This window comes from Scleropages formosus, chromosome 8, assembly GCF_900964775.1.
Source record: "Scleropages formosus chromosome 8, fSclFor1.1, whole genome shotgun sequence".
In the NCBI taxonomy this organism is placed as follows: domain Eukaryota; kingdom Metazoa; phylum Chordata; class Actinopteri; order Osteoglossiformes; family Osteoglossidae; genus Scleropages; species Scleropages formosus.
The window spans coordinates 19,767,471-19,788,197 of NC_041813.1; the positions used below are offsets into that span (position 1 = coordinate 19,767,471).

The following is a 20,727-nucleotide window of genomic DNA, read 5'->3' on the forward strand; positions in this document are numbered from 1 at the left end:
AAGCAGGACTCGAACCCCAGACGCACCAGAGAACAGGACTCAGCCAAGCCTGCCGCACCACATTGAACAATGTACTTACCCTAAATTGCATCTTTGGCATAGATTCAGCTGCTCTCCAGAACTGTGCTGGACACTTGTGACAGCATTCTCCCTTTAGAGGTTCCATCTGTGGTGGTGGAAAATCCCATCTCGGGTGCTGCTCCCGAATCGTCAAAGTGCTCAGCTGGATCGAGATCTTGGATGACCGCGCGGTACGTGGTTGACTCACCTATTGTCTTCAAGCTGGCCATTGAGCACCCAATATGGGGCTGCCCCTGATGGTGGGTGTGGGACTGCAAAGGACAGCAGGGGCTCGCCCGTTACCTGCGGGGGGACACACTGACATGGCTCTGTACACAGGGAGAAGACACTGTTTATGGCTCCAACTACTGTTAGAACTCATTAACCATCTCAGTGCTCTGGAAGAGGCGAAGGACAGCAGAAGCTTCCAGGCACACAAACTATAGGCGCTTTGAAAAACCTGTTTTTCATTTCGTGAAGATCATTTCTTCACATTGTACTAGCACTAAAAGTGACCCTTAATTTGTGCTCTTTTTGATGAACGGCTTCACGAACAGTGCTTGCATAAGAATTTGAACATATAGTAAATGGCAGCGCTCGGTATTCTATTTCATTCGGTAACTTTAGTGAACGTCAGCGTTCCGTTTACTCCAGCTAATGATGATAATCACGCACGTACTTTTCGTGGCAACTCCTGCGCGGCTCCAAAAAAAAAGTTTCCGAAGTGCTGTTATTTTGTAGAGAAACTCACATGGGGGGGGGCCTTTGTTGTGATGCTGAGCGTGTCTGCGTGCAGTGAGGACCCACAGCACCTTCCTCCTTTCTGCTGAATGAAATGTTACAAGTTGAGGACCGCCTGCACATACATCCCACACAGATGAGCTGTGCTCGAACCCACTCGCCCATTTTCCATTCAGCACATTACAAAGCGTGTCACATTTATTCAATACTCAGCAGCTTTTTAAAAGATTTTGCCATTTTAATTTCACATTTCTGTACATACATCTTTACATGAATGGAATGTTATAACACGTATGGCTAAATTAATACCAAAAAAAAGCTCATGATCACCAGAGGTATGGCGGGGCATCTGTGTTTCACAATCTATGGCGCTGCCCTCTCCAGACTAGGAGTCCATCACTTTCACTCGAACCTGAGCTGCTTCGACCACCGCCACCCTCACCGCGCCGCTCTCCGACAGCCACGCAACACCCTGCCCAAGTGACCTCCTAGCTAAACTCAGATGGACACCCATCCCAGCAGGAGCGATGTCGGCTCAGACGTGGCAAAATTTAGAATAAGCAGCAAACAAAATTATTTACACGCGAAAGAAAACGTTAAGACTTTCAAAACAATAGATTCATTTCTGGATAAATACGCGTCCAAGCACGTGACTCGGCTCAGCACGGCCTTCTCCGACCGACACGTCGAGCTGATCTGGCGGTGCTTCCGGCACGCTGCACCCTCGCTCGCTCAACTGCCCATCTCTTCTGCAGACAGCAAAGGCCAAGCGTTGAAACACGTATGGAGAACATTAAAAGGAGAGCGACGCATTGAGCAGTTTGCTCTGCAGCTCTGGCTTCCTGCCGGAACTGAAACGTGACGGCACCGGTTGAACACGCAAGGTACCGGCGCTCCAGCCTCATGCACGTGCTTCATTTTGCACAATGATGACCGGCACAGTGTCGCCCCACGTGAGAGACGCACGCACCCGTTGTGTAAGGACACAGAGATGGACTGGGCATCCTGATGCCAATGGACACATTTGCCTCTCCCCCCCCCACACACACACCTCACTACCGGAAGACTGGCTGAGCCACGGTCACCTGCAGGGGGCGACAGAGTTCAGGAGAAAACTCCGACATCCCCAGGATCTCTTCCAGGATCTTCCTCGTCTACCTCGCGTCGTTCCGACATAAACCGACTGACTGACGGACTGATTGGCTCATCGATTAGCTGATTGATGGACAAGAAGCAGCTGCTACATACAGTATGTGATTCCCTAGGACATCTGACTCCGAGGTCACCGAGAAAACCACACGGGCTTTTTGGGAATTTAAAAGTGATGATTAACAATAACAATAAATAAAATTAAGAGCAGAAATTAGAGACATGGTTGCCGTGTCTCTCCTGCAGTCATAAGGTGATGTATTTGCGATCCAGACAGACATTGCTGTAATGGTAAAAGGAGCTCTCAGACACACATGGGTGTGTGTGGGTGTGTGTGCGCGCCTGCTGCCTGTATGAGGGTGACCGTGGGGGTCACTGCTGTTCGGCATGAGTTACACACACAAAGAGGCCCAAAGTGATCACTTGTCCTTGTGGTCCAGCTGTGAAGGCACTAGTGGAGCAGGGTGGACGGGCTGCCGAGTTCATATCCGCCATCCGGTGTCCACAACAGATGAGGCTGGCGCCGTGGCCCTGGGTGCGAGCTCACCTGCCACGTTTACCCGACGTGGAACGGATGCTGGACGGCAGCGAGGCCGCCGAGCCGGACCGGGGGGCAGCGTGTGTTGCATATGCAAAACAGAAAGATGACTGACAGCCGAGAGACATGGCCAGGGGGAGGTCCACGTGCAGAGACCGTGTGCAAACGCACACACGCCAGAAGTGTAGCAGAGGCTCCCTGAAGATTGCTTCAGCACGATTTGGCACACTCTGTGCTCGTCGCAATCGGTTCAAGTAACAGAAGGTCTTCACACACGGGCAAGTCGGGGTCATTTACATTTCACAGCCCGTAGTCCTCGCTTCGCTGCAGCCGCTGAAGAAGGAGGTCACGCTGCGGTACATCACCACTGGAGCAACATCCTTAGGAAGGGAGTGAAAACAACATGTTTGCTTTGCTCCTATTAGGTGCACAGTTAAAGATGAAAAATCGACATACCCTCAATATTCTTGTTTTAGGGCCTTGACTTTTTTTTTTTTTTTAAAATTTAACCATATGTTTTACCTCTCCGCATGTTCAGATACAAAACAAAATACCTGTGCAAAAGAATCCCAGGTCTTTAATCTGCAGGATGCTCCGGACACGACCTGTTCACCTCGAACCACTCGTCTATGCAGCTGCAGGGGTAGAGAGACAGGGACACGTCGGCGCAAACACACGTCCGGAGCGGGTGCACTGATGTACTCAAGGGTCAAAATAAGGAGTATTTCAGAATACAGCAGAACGCAGTGAACTGTCAGCTGTTGGAGGACCTTTGGGTCCAACCACATAAAACAAGTCAGCTAGTATTTAGATGCAGCTGTGGCATCTGGAGAGCGCAGGTCTTCCAGGCGGCGCGGTGCCACAGTAAGTGTCGGGTCCACTGGAACCCGTGGAGCCGTAAGGAATAAGCGCTACCTGCGGCGACATCGTGCCATACCCACTGTGACAGATTCAGGTATTGAAACACGAGTATCGGAAACCATCCATCCGTCCCTGTATCTGCGCGCACACGCGTCTGCGTTCTTACCCCTTGTGGTAAATGCAGAGGCAAGGCAAGCGCGCAATGGTGTCCCCCTGTACCAGCTGCTCCAGGCAAATGGCGCACTCCTCGGCGTCCTTCGTCAGGATGTCCTCTGAGGAGACAATGCGGGACGGAGGTGAACGCATGGGCCCCAGCAGCAGCCCAACTCTGTCCGATTTGGTTAGAACTCCAAAGTAAGAAGTGGCGAAAACTCAACAACATACTCCAAACCATTCACTCATGGGGGTTTGTAAAAAGCCCGGCCAGTACGTCTGGAGAGGAAGCGGTAAACACCACCAGCAGCAACTTCTTCCCTGCTGAATAAATGTACGCCAAGCTGTGATCCTTGAACACGTCTGAGAATAAGGAACGATGTGTGACCGAGACAAAGCTGACAAGCGTACGTCTCACCTATGAGTTCAGTAAGAAAGGGCGGCACCCTAAGATGCTGACAACACACTCGCCAGGTCCCCGTGACGCTCCGCTACTGTGTGTCACATGGTGTGTAATTAAACACAGCAATTCCCCAAGGGCTGCCTCTTCACTGCCCACGCCCCCCCCCCCCGTCACAATTTGGCTGTAAAGGAAACAGCATAATCAGACAAACCAAAGAAGCAACTCAATCAACAAAAAAATACATATATATATGTAGTATGTATGTTTTTAGGTGTCTATAAAATCCTGGAATTTTTAATAACGTCACTTCTATGAAAGATTCTGGCGATATCTGTCCTGAAGAAACTGCTCATGATTAAACACTCAAGACTACATAGGGAAAAAGAAAAGAAGTCTAAGTGGATAATTTACCGCAGTACTTACAATTCCAGCTACAGACCCACCTCCTAGTTTGGTTTTCCCCCAACATGCAAGGAAAAATAAAGTGACGCTGGGTCCTTCACTCTTCTCAGGGATTTGGATGTGTATTTGGACTGAGAGAGGAAACCAGGGCACCCAGAGGAACACACACACACACACACACACACACACACACACACACACACACACACACACACACACACACACACACACACCGAGCCGGGTTCGAACCCAAGCCTAAACCCTCAGTGCTACCCGAAGACTGCGAAACAGGCGATCGTCTGGGTCGCCAGGAAAAGACAGTTTTTTTTTTCTAGAAACTTTACTAAAGTGCCTGGGCACGTTTTTATGCCGCAGCGGTCTCTCCCCAAGTAAAGGGTGAGGGTATGAGCCACCTGTGCTATGAAAGCAACGTCTTCCGGCGTGTTCGGAAAATGCTGGGACTCGTCAGGCAGAAGGGCTCATTTATAGCCTGTATGTTTGTTACATCTCAAGATTTATCACATTTGTGTTTCCAGCTCCTGCGGACCGCCACGCGAGTACAGGCCGTGCTGCGCGGGCAGCCAGACCGCTGCGTCTGTCACTTTCCACACCAGGCTTGCCCAGGCTCAATCCTCGCCGTTTCTTCCCTATGCTGCACTATTATACCACGGTACTGCGAACGGAACTGCTTCCTCTTTTAGGTACAGTATCTCGGTACGCTACGGTATCTCAGCTTCTCCGCAACTAATTTGTACGTGTGTCTCCTGAGGTTCAGCAAACCAGAATTGTGCTCTCTGAACCACATGGGGTCACATTTTCAGACACAGGGCGCACTGGTTACTGTGCCCTGGCTGGTTCCGGCGTGTCGATACAGTAAAAATACAGTAACAGATGGGTGAGGCCATCAGGAACCGGAGCGCACATCGGTTACCAGAAACAGCTCTTCGGATGCTGAGCCCGGCAGGTCCTGCCAGGCTGACCACAGAGGGCAGAACCGGCTTGGGGAAGCGGACGCGCGGCTCAGACGAAGCCCACTGAGCGTTTTGCGCACATTTCTAGTATGATTCACAGGGACGCGCCAACAAGACCGCTGATGCAGGGCTATTTTCAGTTAAATCGACAGGAAAGGTGCCATATCTGAGCTCAAGGGGCTACGAGCCAAACCATAAACGCCTTGCTTTCTCACTTCATGTGTAAAGAGCCACAGCGGGTTTTAAGTACCCATGGACTGCGTTGGCGGTCCCGTCTACGCGCCTGGAGGTGTGCGGCAGTGCTTCCCAAACTGCTGCGGTGGCCACCTTGAATGCAGCCTTGTCCTGGTCTGGCGTGGTGGCCCTTACCGCTGGTACAAGCAGCGTCGTCAACTCATCAGACTGACTAATTATCTAACTGCCAATTGTAAATTTAACTGAAAACATTTAACAAATATAGTTCATTCAACAATTAAACTTGAAACACTACCATTAGAGCTCTATCTATATTAGCCTATTTCATTCAGATAAGAGTGCAACTTAACAGTGGGCTCCTCGCTGGTCTGCTTGAAGTTAGGGACATGAAAGGACTCAAATGCTATTATATTAACTGTATATGGATTCTATAAATATTCCACAAATATTACACTTTTATTTCTATATTTCAATAATCCTTCATACTATATTGCGCCAGTGGACTAACCCCAAAACAGGTGGTCCCCGATTTACGACGGGGTTACGTTCCCCGAAACCCATCATAGGTCAAAAATATCGTAAATCGAAAATGCATTTAATACACAGCTCTGTGTGACAGAACGGGAGATGAGAATCACTGTTGCTGCCCAGCATCGCGAAAGAGCATCGCTCTACATATCGCTTGTCCAGGAAAAATCCAAAATTCAAAGTACGACTTAATGTCTATCGCCAGATCACCATCGTAAAGTCGGAAAAATCGTAAGTTGAACCATCGTAAATCGGGGACCACCTGTATAACAATTCTATTTCTTTTTCTGCAACCATCCCGAGAGCCTCATTTGGATCGTGACCCTGGGTTTGTTCTTACCATTGTACGTCACTCTGGGTTTGGTCAAGCACATAACTAGGTGCAGGTCCATTTCATCTGAGGAGACAAACTTGGAGCACACCGGGCACTTAAAACCTGCAAGGAAGGAACACAACAGCATGTCAACACCACCAGGTTAGTAGAACCACCTCAAACATCTCTTGTTCCGTTTCGTCGCTGAGGAAGCGACGCGATGCTCCACATTGGTCTTCAAGGACCCTGGTGCGAGTGGAGGCGTATGCAGCATCGCAAACCTGTGGGATTCCACCTTACTCGACATGGACCTGCTGCTCTGGTATCTTTCTGCGACAAGCACATCGGCGCATTACACACTCAGCACGTTCTGGCCAACTCAAATTTCCGGAAAACTCGTTTTGATAACTTGCTACTCCCTTGTTTTGCAGTAAAGCTGAGCTATTAAATCGGAGCAAAAACGGAGGCTATTAGTACATGACGTATTAGCGAAATCCATGGTACAGGTTAAGTGCCCTCAAGTCAAATCTGACTCAGCGACCACACGTGTGGTTTTCATGGTAAGGAGGGGTACAGAAGTGGTTAACCATCCCCTTCTTCCACACGCCTTCAGACTGTAAGCACACATCCTAGCGACTAAATGGGGAACTATTTGATAGCAGATTCCACCAAACATTTTCTGATGGCAGCTTCCTTATCAAGAAGGCATTAAACAACAATTTCTTGTCCAGATTCTGGAGTCGCGTGTGTCCAGCGGTACATTCGCCAAGGCCATCTTCACCTCTGCCTTCTCAGAACCTCCTCCTGAAACTCCAGTGTTGAGGTGGACGGAGAATTGTTGGGAACACAGTCCGGGTTGCATTCCTGCTGAAACTAAATATCCTCGACATCAACCTTTTATGGTAATCAACGAATGAATAAACAACAGACCTGAGAATTTCCAGGCCTGAACTGACAACCTGGTTCATACAATGATGAGTAAAACAAAATTTCTTTTCCACCCCTACAGAAACTTGTTCTAGAGCTGCTTAAACACATTTGGTCCTTATCATATTTTGGCAGGCTCACCATCTCCATCTTATCCGATTTCCCTGGACACAAGCCCTGCATTCTGCGGCTTCGTGGAGTCCCGCAGTAAAATACCCAGACTGGGATATGCATGTAACATGGGTGGACATGCAGGAGATCCAAAGGTGAGACTAGATTCTCATCAGTAATATTTGTGGTTCTACACTTACCAAAAGCAACACTTTTTAGGTGACTGATACATACTTATCCAATTAGTTAAAAATCGGGGCGTATTATAAAACCAGAACGGTGCCTTGAAGGCGATGTCTAGTGTGAAGGAAGGTACTCTGAACAGGAAAAACACCTCCAACCCCAAGGAGCCTTCAGATATGGAAAGAAAGATGTAGCGTGAAAACTCTTCAACCAGCCCTCATGGTTAGTCTGACACAGCCCTGGTATCTGAAAGTGAAGTACACAGAAACGTAGCGGACCACACCTCTCGATCCTGTCAGGTGGAAGCAGAGAGAACCACCAGGCTCGGCACGAGCACTTATAATTAGGCCTGTCCCATGGTGCAAAACTGAACCGTAACTCCATTTATTACTGTGCGCAAATTCACAATGTGAAGACATCCTTCCAAGTCCTATATTCTCCCCAGTGCCCTTGTACTGTACCGTACAAAGCTGACATTCATAGTCCGTCCAAGTCTATCTCAGACTTTTACTGCACTAAGAAACAGTAAATCACATGTGCCCAGTGTCACCCCGTTCCTGGCAAAAACAAAGGGAGGCTCACAAAGAGGCCCAGCAGAAGCAGCTCATATTATTGCCCCCACTTAAATTCATTGACTTGTAATCAGTATCTATTGTAGCTCTGCCACTGTGGAATATGTTAATTACTCCTGAATGTTCTCTCTAGAATTACAACAAGGACATCTATTTCTTATTAGCAGAACAGCAAACAGCACTGGGTCACAGCACCACAGACCGAGACTTGAAAGGTACATTTACACATCATGTGAAAAGGGGGGATGGATGCTAGACACCCCTGCTCCACATCAACAGCACCTCTCTTTCTTAAGACACGGGTGGCTGACACCAACAGTAAGGGACATTTCGTACAAGAATGACAGTTTCGGGGATTGGGGGGGGGGATCCCGGGGGAGCCGTTGGCGATCGACTCTTGCTGTACAGCGACAAAAGGGCTACAGTGCTCAGTGCTCTTTGTGCGGTACGGCACCACAGTGAACAGCGTGACACTGTCACCGTCATGCGAGGACACCGCCGCCATGGTGTTAATCTTTATTAATCCCAGAGGGAAATGCACTTTGGTTGCAACAGCACAGAAGCTAGAAGTGTGGGCCAGCAAGTGCTTAGAACAGATGCCTTGTTATCAAAACACCCAGGTTTAAAACCCACCTCCTGTTGTAGTACCCTTGATCAAAGTACTCACTCTGAACTGATACAGTAAAAATTACCCAGCTGTATAAACGGGTCAACTACTGTACACGTGTACATTATTCTTAGCACAAAGTCCCTTCGAGGAAAAGAAACATCTAAAACGGTAATAATTATAGACGTAACCCATAAATGACTTTCTTCCCATCGATAAGTGACAGCCACAGTCGTGCGTGCGTGCGAGAGTGTCCACGAACGTGACAAAGATCGATGGAGTTAATGCGTGGAAGCGCATGCACACGTCTCTTTGGTATTTCAAAGTTCCCTCTGCGACTGGGGTACTGATGTGTACGTACACTTGCACACGTATGAATATGCACGCAATGAGTATGTACTTGGTGTGTTTTAAGGCTACTATACGAGCTACGCGACCGCCACGCTCTCGAGGGTTAAACCTGCACTGGATCTCCAGAGTGTTGGGTTTTGGCTGGATCAGCCTGCTCCACTTCTCTTTTCAAAGGGGACTTTCCTAATTCTCGCATTCTGCTTGGCTCTTTTAAATAGAATTAGGAAGAAGTGCAAGTGTACCGAGCACCGCTCACTTTTAGAATTCTCTACATGAAAAAGAGGATATGAAAATGGACAGAGAAGGGATGGGAAATCCATCTCTCTACAAGAATTTTTAACATCTCCAGAATATGAACGCAAGTCATTGCACATAAACATCCTCACTTGACATGCGGAGCCCATATAAAGCATACCGCAAAAGAAACCAGGGTAAAGTCTTTCTGCAGACCACCTAGTGTGTTCTCCACTTCACTTACCACCAGCCAGCCTTTTTGCCTCCAGGAAAAATTTAACAACAAAGTGCTGGACACCTTCCGCAGGGTTCTTGATCCATGCTGGTTTGACAGCTTTACTCAGTTTCTGTAGATCTTCTCATTCCAAAGATGCTCTACTGGCTTTGGTGGTAAGACTAGAGTAAACATTAGATACTGGACTAAAGTAAAGGGACTGTCATGTTTGTGGGACCATCTTGAGAAGATGTGTGCTTTGTGACAAGGTGCGTTATCCTGCTGGAAGTGTCAATTCCAGAAAGGCTGGACTGGCCATGAAGGGATGCTCTTGGAGAGCATCAATAATTTTGTATTTTGCGGCATTCAAATAATACTCGGGAGGTAGTAAAAATCCAAATGTGTACCAGGAAACATTTCCCCACACCATCACACCACCACCACCAGTGTGTACCGTGGACACCCACCAGGCACAGGGGGTCCAAGGATTCATTGTTTCTATGCCAATTTCTGACCTTGCCATCAGCAGGACGCGCATTTAACGTAAGTGTACGATTTGTTGGTACTTCGTACAATCCATTCTTTCTTCTACCCACAAAATATTTCCTGTGCCACTGGCTGCCACACAACCCCAAAGCAAAGCATCACAGATCCAGCCAATCACTTAACAGTTGAAAAGGTATTCTTTTATTCAGATGCTTAATTTTCTGCAAACATTTCAGATGAGTATGGGGTGCGGTGGCGCAGTGGGTTGGACCACAGTCCTGCTCTCCGGTGGGTCTGGGGTTCGAGTCCCGCTCGGGGTGCCTTGCGACGGACTGGCGTCCCGTCCTGGGTGTGTCCCCTCCCCCTCCGGCCTTACGCCCTGTGTTACCGGGTTGGCTCCGGTTCCCTGCGACCCTGTATGGGACAAGCGGTTCTGAAAGTGTAAGTGTGTGTGTGTGTGTGTGTGTGTGTGTGCGCGTGCATTTCAGATGACTGCAGTCAAAGAGTTCCATTTTTCTTTCATCAGGCCACAGCACTTGGTTCCGAAACATCTCTGGCCTTTCCAAGTATCGTGCCGCATACATCAGAAGTTGACTTCAGTCGTTGGAAGTAAATCAACATAATGTGCAAAACGTGATCTCAGCCTGGCCAACAGCACAGGGCAGAGTAAAGCACATGCCATGTACCATATTTATTCCAGCTGCATCCCCCCAGAAATAACGTGAGCAAAAGGACAAAAAGTGTAACCTTCACTAAGGCAAACATAAACAGAAGGGTGATCGAACTCCCCTGGGAACTTTTATCGATTGGAACCTTAATATTTACAAGCTTGGAAAAAATAAAAACAAACAACATCTGAGTCATTGAAACCCCTGACATGACAACGGAAGGTCTCCTTACAACTAAAATGTGTTTTAGTCAGGACAGAGGCGTTTAAATCTCCACCTTCGTAATATTTCATATAAAATCTCTACGATGAAACGCTATATAAAAAATGCACGCATACTGCGGGCAATGTTGCAACATAATGCTGTGCCCTGTAGTGACCTGGCAAGCTCCAAGTGACACCAAATTTGCCAGGTATTTCATTGCACCTGGAACTACAGGCAAGCTGCCACCCCTTGCACCGACCCTGCATCTGCTTAGTCATTCAGAACCCTTATAGCTGCTCCCGGCCAAGATGTAGCAAGCGATCCCAAAATGTGTGACTAAGGGCTAAAGTGACTGGAGTCGGGCTGTATTGCAGGGCTCACGAGTCACTGGGTGTTACTGAGCGCGTGCGTGCGTTAGGGCTGGAAAACAGGCATAGAAATCATACCCCTGTCACATCACCTTGATGCCTGGGGGCGGGAAGAGAACGACGACAGGCATAAAGTGCACCCTCTCGGCCCGCGTCTGACAGGCTGACGGGTGGGAGCGAAGGAGGACAGAGCCCCATCAGCACCGCACTCCCCCTTCCCTGTTCACTCCAACCACCCTCTTAACTGTTGCCGTGGAAACGGAAGGAACGCAGAACACCCCGGCAGAGGGTAGTCTTGAGCACGGGGAAGAGCAGCTGAAGCAGGCCCTGCTGTGGCCATCCTCATATAGCATCCATTCACTGAACATATGCTTTTCTCAGAAACTACGTAAAAGAGCCATGGGAAACGCTATTGTTTACACCGAGTTACGTGTTGCTTTGGAGAAAAACACTGGCTGGGTTGAATACATACATGTAAATGAAGTACCCGAAGCTTTAACATGACGACTCCAAGCCGCATACAACATGCTTGCTATTACTCAGCAGCTTGGGAAATGGACCCTGACCTGCACTGCCTTGTCTCATAAAAGTCCATGAGATAGAAAAGGCGATATGGTAAGATGCAGAGCACAGTTTATGACAAATTAGACATGACGCTTTCCAGCTCCTTGGTAGTCTGTCTGATCAAGGCACTTGGCTTTGGCAACATTCCGAAATACCTCCTGACCGTACGAATGAAAACATGATAATGCATAATTCATAAGGATAAGAACAAGCATTAATTAGAATATGAAAATCTATCATTTGTATGATAATATAAATGATCGTAAATAGGCCCACAGCAGCAGCAGCAGCTTTCCAACAGCAGTGTGTGTACCTGTGCTCCTCCCAGCCCTCAGTGCTATTCCTGGCCAAATGCTCAAATCACAGGGGTCACTAAAGACGTCGCCTCATCTGTCACCTGCAAGCGCTCAGCAGCTACGAAAGCCAGGGGACCGACCGACAGACAACCGGGAGACGAAACAAGGACCGCATCTATACTGTACGGAGTTTCGATTAATGAACAGCTGTAAGGCTGTCCAAAAACCCCAAGTAGATGACGCTTTTGAAAAAGAAAAAAAAAAAAAAAAAAAGAAAAAAATATCCATATTTTTTCAGATACAAAAGCAGTTAAAGCACAGCTTCTGTTAACAGCTGCACTGACTCAAACGCACATTTCATTCAGGGCCCGACCTTTGCGAGACCCACTCAGAGATTTTCAGGCCAGTCCCTACACCAGCGCCCACGTATATATGGATAAGCACAGAAATAAACCAACAAGTCGTAACAGGAAAAACGGCGCGTGCTCTGACTTGCGGCCTCCTGTTGCAGGGCTCTGTTTACAGGTACATAGTTGAACCTGCAGCCAAGGGCAACGACCACAAGACACCCCAGGGTAATCAGCCAGTCAGGATAAGCGTGGCAGCAACACCCCGCGTGGTACAAGGCATACGCCAGGGCCCAGGTTAAGTTAGGGAGGCATCGGACACACAAAGGATTTCAGCTCAGAGCTGGAAGGTGGCGTGACTGACGATCTTAATAACAACATTTTCTCCAAAGCAACTTACAGTGTTAAGCTACTTACACCAATTTACCCACTTATACAGCTGGGTAAATTTTTTTTTTTTTTTTTTTTTACTGGAGCAATTCAGGCTAAGTACCTCAATCAAGAGCATCAGAGCAGGAGGTGTTATACTGGAAAGTCAAATTTAAGGGAGCACATTACAATGAGCGGTTGACAAATATTACGCGAGTGCCCAAGACTCACGAGCGCAGAGGACGACGGGAACACGCCACAACCGACAGCCCTTCTCTAGTTTGAACCCGAGCTCCAAACACGGTACTTTTCCATTACTATTGACCCCGGTGACAAAGCGCTGTTGCAATGACACCTACGGAGCTTCCCGTAGTCCCCCTGTGACAGTTACCTGGTTCTTCTCACAAGAGGACGGGGAGGGACAGTCCCCGAAGTGCCGCACGGCTCAGAATGCACCGGCCTGTCTTCTGCTGCCCTCTCTTCTCTCAGACAGCACTTTCACAAACTTGGGCTGTCTGTGCTCCAAACAGCGTTTCCTAGAACCGTTTCATAAGTGTGCCCTGCCCCCCCACCAAAACACACACACACACACGGACGTCCAGGCTACTTAGCACTGCCCCAGCTCCCTCTCCAGCCCCCAGCTGCTCCATCTGCTGCAGTAATGTGCCGCGAATGCTAATCTGCTTTCTGACGCCGCGGACACGACGGCTGCCGACCGTCAATCTAGTTCCCGGGCCAGTTATCGGAGAGCCGGCAGACCGCCGCCGCGCTCGGCGGCTCTGTGCGTGGAGGAGCTTGAGAGCGACGCCGTCGAGCGTGGCCCGCTGCCACCGCGATCATCGCCAGGATAAGCCCTTTTCGCAGTGGAGGGGGGGCATCATTTTGTGCGGAGGCTCCGTTGGAATGTTTTGCTGCATGGCCGTAAACAATTTCTGATACTCTCACATGTTGTGGGAGCAAATGCAATTTAAAATAACTAACAACCGTCTCATATTTGGGAACACGCAGGAGGACTGCAGACAAAAATTTTGCACCGTTCTTCCACGATGGAAAGACCTGCCATTTCTTTTTTTTCTGCAAAAAAAGACACCGCCAGCACATCTCTACCAAGAGGGACGAGAGTCGGGGAAACGTACACCCAGCCCACAGAGAGCAGGGTCCCACGCAACAGGAAACAGAGAACACCAAAATGCTCCTTTCCAATAACGTTTCTGCCCGTCACACAGTCATTCTGCCTCCGTGAATGTCTGATTTCGTCTCAGCCAAGACCAAACAAAGTACAGCCGCACGCACATGAGCATTTACTCATCTTTACAGCAAGAGCATTTCTCCTGGCACTGTTTACGCAGTGATACTTTATCACAAATATGAATTATTGGAACATTTTGCCCTCAGTTTATGTGTCTATGGACTTATCTACTTGCACTTTGTCATTTTGCTGTTTCTATCTACGTTGCTGTGACCCAGTCCTCTTCTGTTCTTAAGAAAATACATAAATGTTTCAACCACCACCACCCATGCTTGGCTGACCAGCTGCATAGGGAAGGTATAAGACACACACACACACACACACACACACGCCCATGCCCTCTAATTATGGTAGGACAAAACTGCTCTTCACACAGCGCACCTTAATCACCGGTTTTACAACAAATGATCCCTGACAGCCTAGGCGACCAAGGGAACCTAGTTATGCCGAAAGTCACACGGTTGTTTTATCTAGTTAAAGCTTTACGCGCCTGGATAGCTGCCGAGCAACAGTTCCGTGCGACAAGGTGACCAAGGGAGAAACGGTGAGGAGCGCTTCACCGGTTACGGCTGCAAGCCGGACGACGTGCTGCAACTTTGCAGGCGGGAAGAGGGGTCCTTCGCTTCTGCCAGGAAACGTGCAACCTGGTACACAACCGGTACGCTGCGGAAGCCGGCACCAACACGCAACAAATGGGATCGGTGGATTTAAAGCTTGCTCCCGTGCGTCGACTGGACCGCATATGTCAAGGTCATTACAGGTGGTCCTCAACCTACGAGAAGTGCGACTTGCAACAACCCAGACTTACGACGGCCACCCCAACCTTATTATATTATCTTACGGAGAAAGTGTTTGGTTGTAACATCTAATGCCAACCGCTCCACAACATCAACTGGCTGCGCCATCACCAGGTACCATATGTCTTACTGACTCAGTGTATTTATAAGCGATCGCCGTTTAATTTACGCTAGATTTATTTTATTTGTATAATTTTTCATTTGTGACTCCAAGTTTTTTCGTGACATAGTTAGCCGAAGCAAAAAGGTGAGCATTCTGGTGGTGCAGAAAAGAAAGAGGAAAACATTTCTACATTACAGCACAGCAATCCGGCGCGTTAGTTAAAACAATTTCCATTGTAGAATAAACAATTATTCACGTTCATCTTTAACGGGCTAACGACGACGACGTTGTAACAGGACCCCACCGTAAGTCGAGGACCACCTACGTTAAGCTGCTTCCCACAATCGACCACGGAGCAGAGCGATCGTTTGTGGCTTTTCCAGTCGGCTCTGCACTGCTGCTGTGTGCTTCCATTTTCAGGTTCCTCTACTTGCAGGCACGTTTACCTGTGCGGGTAGAGCTCACCTGACATCTTCTACGGATACGTTCCCAGAAAGTCCCGTCGGATGAGGCATGGGGTGTAAAGCAGCGGCCGCTCTGGCTCCTTTGTCAGAGTGCATAAACGCAGAATTATACAATACACAATAAATACCACTGAATTTGCTGCTCATACCATTTCTGTTATAATATGAATGTACACAGTCCCCAATGAAATAAACGGATATGTGAAAGAAGCTTAGTAGAGCTTCTTCCTGGCACAGTGCATACACCACCTCCATCATTCTCCACACTCATGATTTCCAGTGGCTCCCTGCTGAGCGGCTTTGCAGACATGGTACCCGGGCCTTAGGAAAAGTGACCTTATTACCCCTGTTCTCAGGTCCTCTCTGGCCATAAAAGGCCCTTTCAGCAGCAGTGCATCACAGCCACCCTGCTTCAACACGGCACCTTTCGCTTCCCCTTGGGGTAACCGGAGAGCATCTGGAAGTGAAAGCAAACACCACAGCGGAGCGCAGAACAAACGCAGCCACGCCAACTCAAAAACCTGCCAAGCATCTCACCTTTTTTATGGAACACACTGGCAGTGAAAGAGAGGGGTATTAAAACGAAATATAATCCCTATTACAAGTGAGGGGCCCAAGGCAGTTGTGTGAAGCACCCTTCCGTCACTGTGGAGGGCTGAGCACTGGGGACATTAAGCAGTAAGAAGTGAGTAAACACACACACACACACACACACACACATACAGTTAAAGGAATTAAATGACAGCATTTAACATTAAATAAGCATGTCAAATAGCGATGGAAACACGCTGGAGGACACTTCTGTCAAGCACAGGGAATAATAACTAGCACGTTAATGACTGTGCTGCTGCACCGCAGGGTACATACTGTACACCCATAGGCAGTAGGGTTCACACTGTTACCCTTCATGAAATAAAGCAAAAATGCATTTATGAAACATCATACACAATGAGCTGTATTTTGGCCTTAAACATATGAGAAAGCCATTTGCTTTTATTTTAGCACAACTTTTCCAAACACAAACATTTCATGTTATTGAGGAGTACAACTTTTTTCTGCAAAACATAGCTTTCAACATTGGCCACCTTGCAATTAATCTTTTGCCCCACCGCCCCCCTTCGGCCAGGAGCACACACTTCTGGGGGATCTGGGACCACTCATCCACGCAAAACATCTTGCAGTCTGCGCCTGCGGACGGCCCTTTTCAATTCAGATAAGTTTTCAAGAGAAATATTACACAACATACACACCTTGTAAACTTGCAGCTGCTTGCTAATAATATTCGCCTTCGGTTGCGTACGAGCAAATCTACTGGGTAAAAGCAGTGCGTCAGATCACCAAGCTTTCAAAAAAAGTCTACTTAGATTTCTACAACCACAACATGAAACACACGACGGCATTCTTGTTCACACATTTTTGATTAAGCCTCCAGCATCCTTCTTGAAGCTATGCTGGTAACCTTGGTGACGGGGGGGGTAAACAATGGGGGGGACATATTAACACTGGGGTATGTGTAATGAGGAAACACGGGCTGACAGAACTGCAAAAGAGTGAAGGCTTCACTGGACAGGACAGAGGATGAAGTGTGTGTGCTCAGTGGTGTGCGCACCTTTGGGGGGTGGAGACCTGACCATAATGGCATAAACTCCGTACAGCAAAGTCACCACTGATCTGTGCTCAGTTCCCTGTTCCTACCTTGTGCCATGTGAGGCTGTGGGGGGGCGGCTGTACATGTCAACTATTACAAACTGCCAAAGAGTGAGCAGAGTCACAGAGGACAGAAATTCTAAGAGAAATCAGCAAGACAACAGAAGGCAAATAACCGAGAAATCACGTGCAACACCTACTAGACTCATCTGATGGGACGAACTAGTGTGACGATTCGAGAAATCCGACTCCTTCGCCTGATGTGGCTGATTTGATTAGTCAGTCAGTTAAGATAAACTGATCCGACAAACTTAGGGATGCCACACTTGAGCGCGATTAGTCAAATCAGCACCTGGTGGCTGATTTGACTGATGCTCAAGTCCTCCAACTGACCTGCCTGTCAATGACGTCACTCATTCGACTGGCCGCGCCCGCTCACGTGCTCTTACCTCCGAACAGGTGAGGCGACAGGTGTGAGGGCAGCGAGCCGATGACGAGCCGAGGCTGACCGACCGAGCGGCCCCTGTCCCCCGCGGCGCTTTCCTCCGGGCTGCTCCCGCCGCCTCCCCCGGACTCCTGCGAGCTGCTGTTCGGAATGTTGATAGCCGACTGCGGCCTGGCTCCCGGTCCCTCGGACCTCGAGCGGCTGGAGGCGCCGTGCTGGGCGCCACCGGCGGCAGCCGAGGTTGCGCGCGCCGAGGCGCCGGCGTACGCACCGTAACGCAGGGCCCCGGGAGCCGCACCGCCGCCGCCGCCGAGATTGGTGGCCGAGGGGCCGGACGGCAGGTCGGAGCCCGAGTAGGCGCGGGTGCGCCCGTTCGCGGCCGGGCTGCTCTGCTTGGCCCCCATGGAGCTCCCGCCGCTGCCCACGGACTCGGACTGGTTCCGGCGCTCGGGGAGCGAAGCGCTCAGCTGCCCATGGAGGTTCGGGCAAAGCCAGGACTTGAACTCCGCCGCGCGCACACAGCAGCCGGGCAGCCGCCACTCGCGCGCTCGCAGCAACAAGGACAAAGTGACGCGGAAACCCGAAGAGGCGTTTAAAGCGCGTCACGGGGGCGTCCCGCCGTGTCTAGTATTCTTGCGGGGGCCCGAGTCGCTGCTGCCCTCAGTCGTGGTGTATGCGCTCCCCTCCGCGCGCTCCGCTCCGCCATGCCGCCTCACCGCGCACACAGAGGCGGAAGCTCGTATCCGAGTCCCGGTTGCCGCGTCGTGTGCTGCTCACACACAGGGGAAATTTTTTTTTTTTTTTTTTTAAAAAACCGGGACGTGCAGCGCAAACGGCTGCTCGGAGATGCTGGGCGCGAGCACGCCAAGTTCCGCGCGCCGCTCCTTCCTAACAAGCTCACGAAACGCCCCCTTTTTCCTCCCCCGCCCCGCACTGCACATCTTCGTGCGTCAGGTGACGTCACCGCGAGCGGGGCGGAAACCAAGCAGAACAACAACCACGGCGGCGAGGCCAGAGCTCCGAAGGAAGCGCGTGTCGGCGCCGCGAGCCCAGCGCAGTATGACGGGTAAAGCGGGAAGCCGGTATACATGATTAGAGAGGCTGCGTTACAGAATCTCGTATAAGGGACTCGTCCTGTTACTAGACAATATTGAATATGATTCCGTAACAGGTACAGCGTTCCTTAATAAAAAGGAGATATTTACGAATGTGGCGTTTTCCTCCAGCTGTAGGTGCTGTAGGGATTTGTTACTCCTCAGTACTGTTGTGTAACTCGTTCTGTTTTTTATGTCAATAATAAAATTCGTCCCCACCAAGGTGCCTCAGGCGTTGCAACCCCACAGCCTCCAATAATGTGAGAAGGGATTTAATCTCCCTCTGAACTCCTCGTCTTACTTGCCTTTCTTGCAAAGCAAGTTATATATATTAAATGCATTATTTATATGGGGAATATTGAAAAAATGTAAGCAGAAGTCAAGGACAAGCCCAGCCCTGTTTCCCAGAAGAGTAATTTTACAGTTTGTTACAGGCAATAAAGCCATATTTACTTAAAATCATTAAACTGATTAGGGTCCATCATCATGCTTAGTGTGTTTTGTTAATCATCGAAATAATGCAGAGGAAATATGTTGTAGGTGTGAGGTGTGGCACAGCAAGTAGCCTCACACACAATACAGTGTAACACAGGTGCAGTTATGACCCCAGATGGCTCTCAGTATTGATTTTTTTTTTTTTTTTTTTTTTCCCCCCCCTCCTCACTCCAGGCACATCCTGTGAAATGTAATGTTCTTTCTGAGCAAGCGCAGCAGGAGACATCTTTGATATATTTAATAATGGTTGTCTGAGCATTCATTTTATCTGCAGTGCTTCCGTGCTGGAAGGAATTAGGGTTATTTGACCTTTTTCCTGCTCAAAATGAGTTAATTCCTCTACAAGGGCAGTAAGGCCTCCTGATTGCTTTGAAAAGAGAGGCTGTCAGTGCCTGGGAAACATATTATATTAATATTTTGGGGGGGGTATGTCTTATGTATAATTCCACTGCGTGCTGCTGGTGACATTTTATTGCCTCTTTCACTTACCAACACTATAAGAGTCACGATTATTATGGGCCCCTTTTAAATACTGCTCTCCTTTTGTGTGTCTAGTAGTATCAGAACCTGTCGTGTTCTGTAAACTGTCCATCCAACCGCTTGTCCCAAGCAGGATCACCATGAGCCGGAACCTCACCTGGCAACACAGGGCACAAGGGGAAGGGGACGCACCCGGGACGGGACACCGTCCGTCGCTAGGCACCCCAAGCAGGGCTCGAACCCCAAACCTGCCACACGGCAGGCACCAGTTGAACCTGCCGCACCATCACGCCTCCTCTGTAAACTCTACTTAAGCTTATTTCCAACTATGTAATGTTGTACAATGTCTGTTTGCAAAAATGTACACAAGCATTAATGTCATACACATACTGTCTGAAACCACTTGTCCTGACTGGGGTTGCGGCAAGCTGGAGCCTAGTCTGGCAGCAGAGGGTGCGGGGGACAGACCCAGGACAAGATGCCAATTCACCACAAGGCACCCCAAGTGGGACTCGAACCCTAGACCCACCAGAGAGCAGGACCCAGCCAAACCTGCTACGCCACCACACCCTCAGGAGTATTAATGCTGGTGGAAATATATGTACACATTAATGCAACCACAAATTACTCGTAAGTACTGTTGACTGTATTTCCTTCATGGTCTGCAAGAATTTCAATGTGTGCTGTGCACATATGACAGCAATACACTTGAACACTGGGCAGTGCAATAGCATATATATTTTAGAACAACACTCTGATGTACCACATGTTCAAGCAACCCCTACAGACCCCCTTGACCTTTTCATAACTTATTTACAGTCAGAAAAACCTAAACAACAAGGCCCAGAACACATGTGCAGTACTGTTATCAGAATAGAATTCAGAATGAGAGTAAAAAGTAGAGTACAGTGACCATACTGCCCTCTGCTGCTCACAGAAAAGTTGTTGAAAAATTTATTACACATTAACTGCATCAACTGTTTATCATATATGCTGTAGAAAAATTATGCTATTACTTTGCATCAAAAATGCCTAATGAAATTTTAATGTCCCAGGCATGCTAAAATTAAATTTATGTATTTTTACATTTATTCATTTACTCACACACACCCACTATGGACTACCTGAACAACATCTT

The 20,727-nt window shown here is 48.8% G+C and overlaps 1 protein-coding gene across 4 annotated transcripts; it reads right to left on the reverse strand.

The window, feature by feature from the left end:
• Positions 1-25: 25 nt before the first annotated feature.
• znrf2b (zinc and ring finger 2b) lies at positions 26-19,218 on the reverse strand. Of its 4 annotated transcripts, none has more exons than XR_003797873.1 (6): positions 17,525-19,218; positions 6,342-6,437; positions 3,516-3,621; positions 3,043-3,123; positions 2,786-2,868; positions 26-883 (listed from the first exon to the last, which is right to left on the reverse strand). XR_003797873.1 is itself a non-coding variant. In XM_029254178.1 (5 exons), exons 1-4 carry the CDS (start codon positions 17,922-17,924, stop codon positions 3,066-3,068), a joined length of 660 nt encoding a protein of 219 aa, XP_029110011.1. In that variant the 5' UTR covers positions 17,925-19,218; the 3' UTR covers positions 26-2,868; positions 3,043-3,065. The 4 variants fall into 4 exon arrangements, 1 of the variants encoding a protein (XP_029110011.1); XR_003797872.1 differs by having other exon boundaries at positions 26-886; XR_003797871.1 differs by having other exon boundaries at positions 26-363; positions 812-2,868.
• Positions 19,219-20,727: the final 1,509 nt, after the last annotated feature.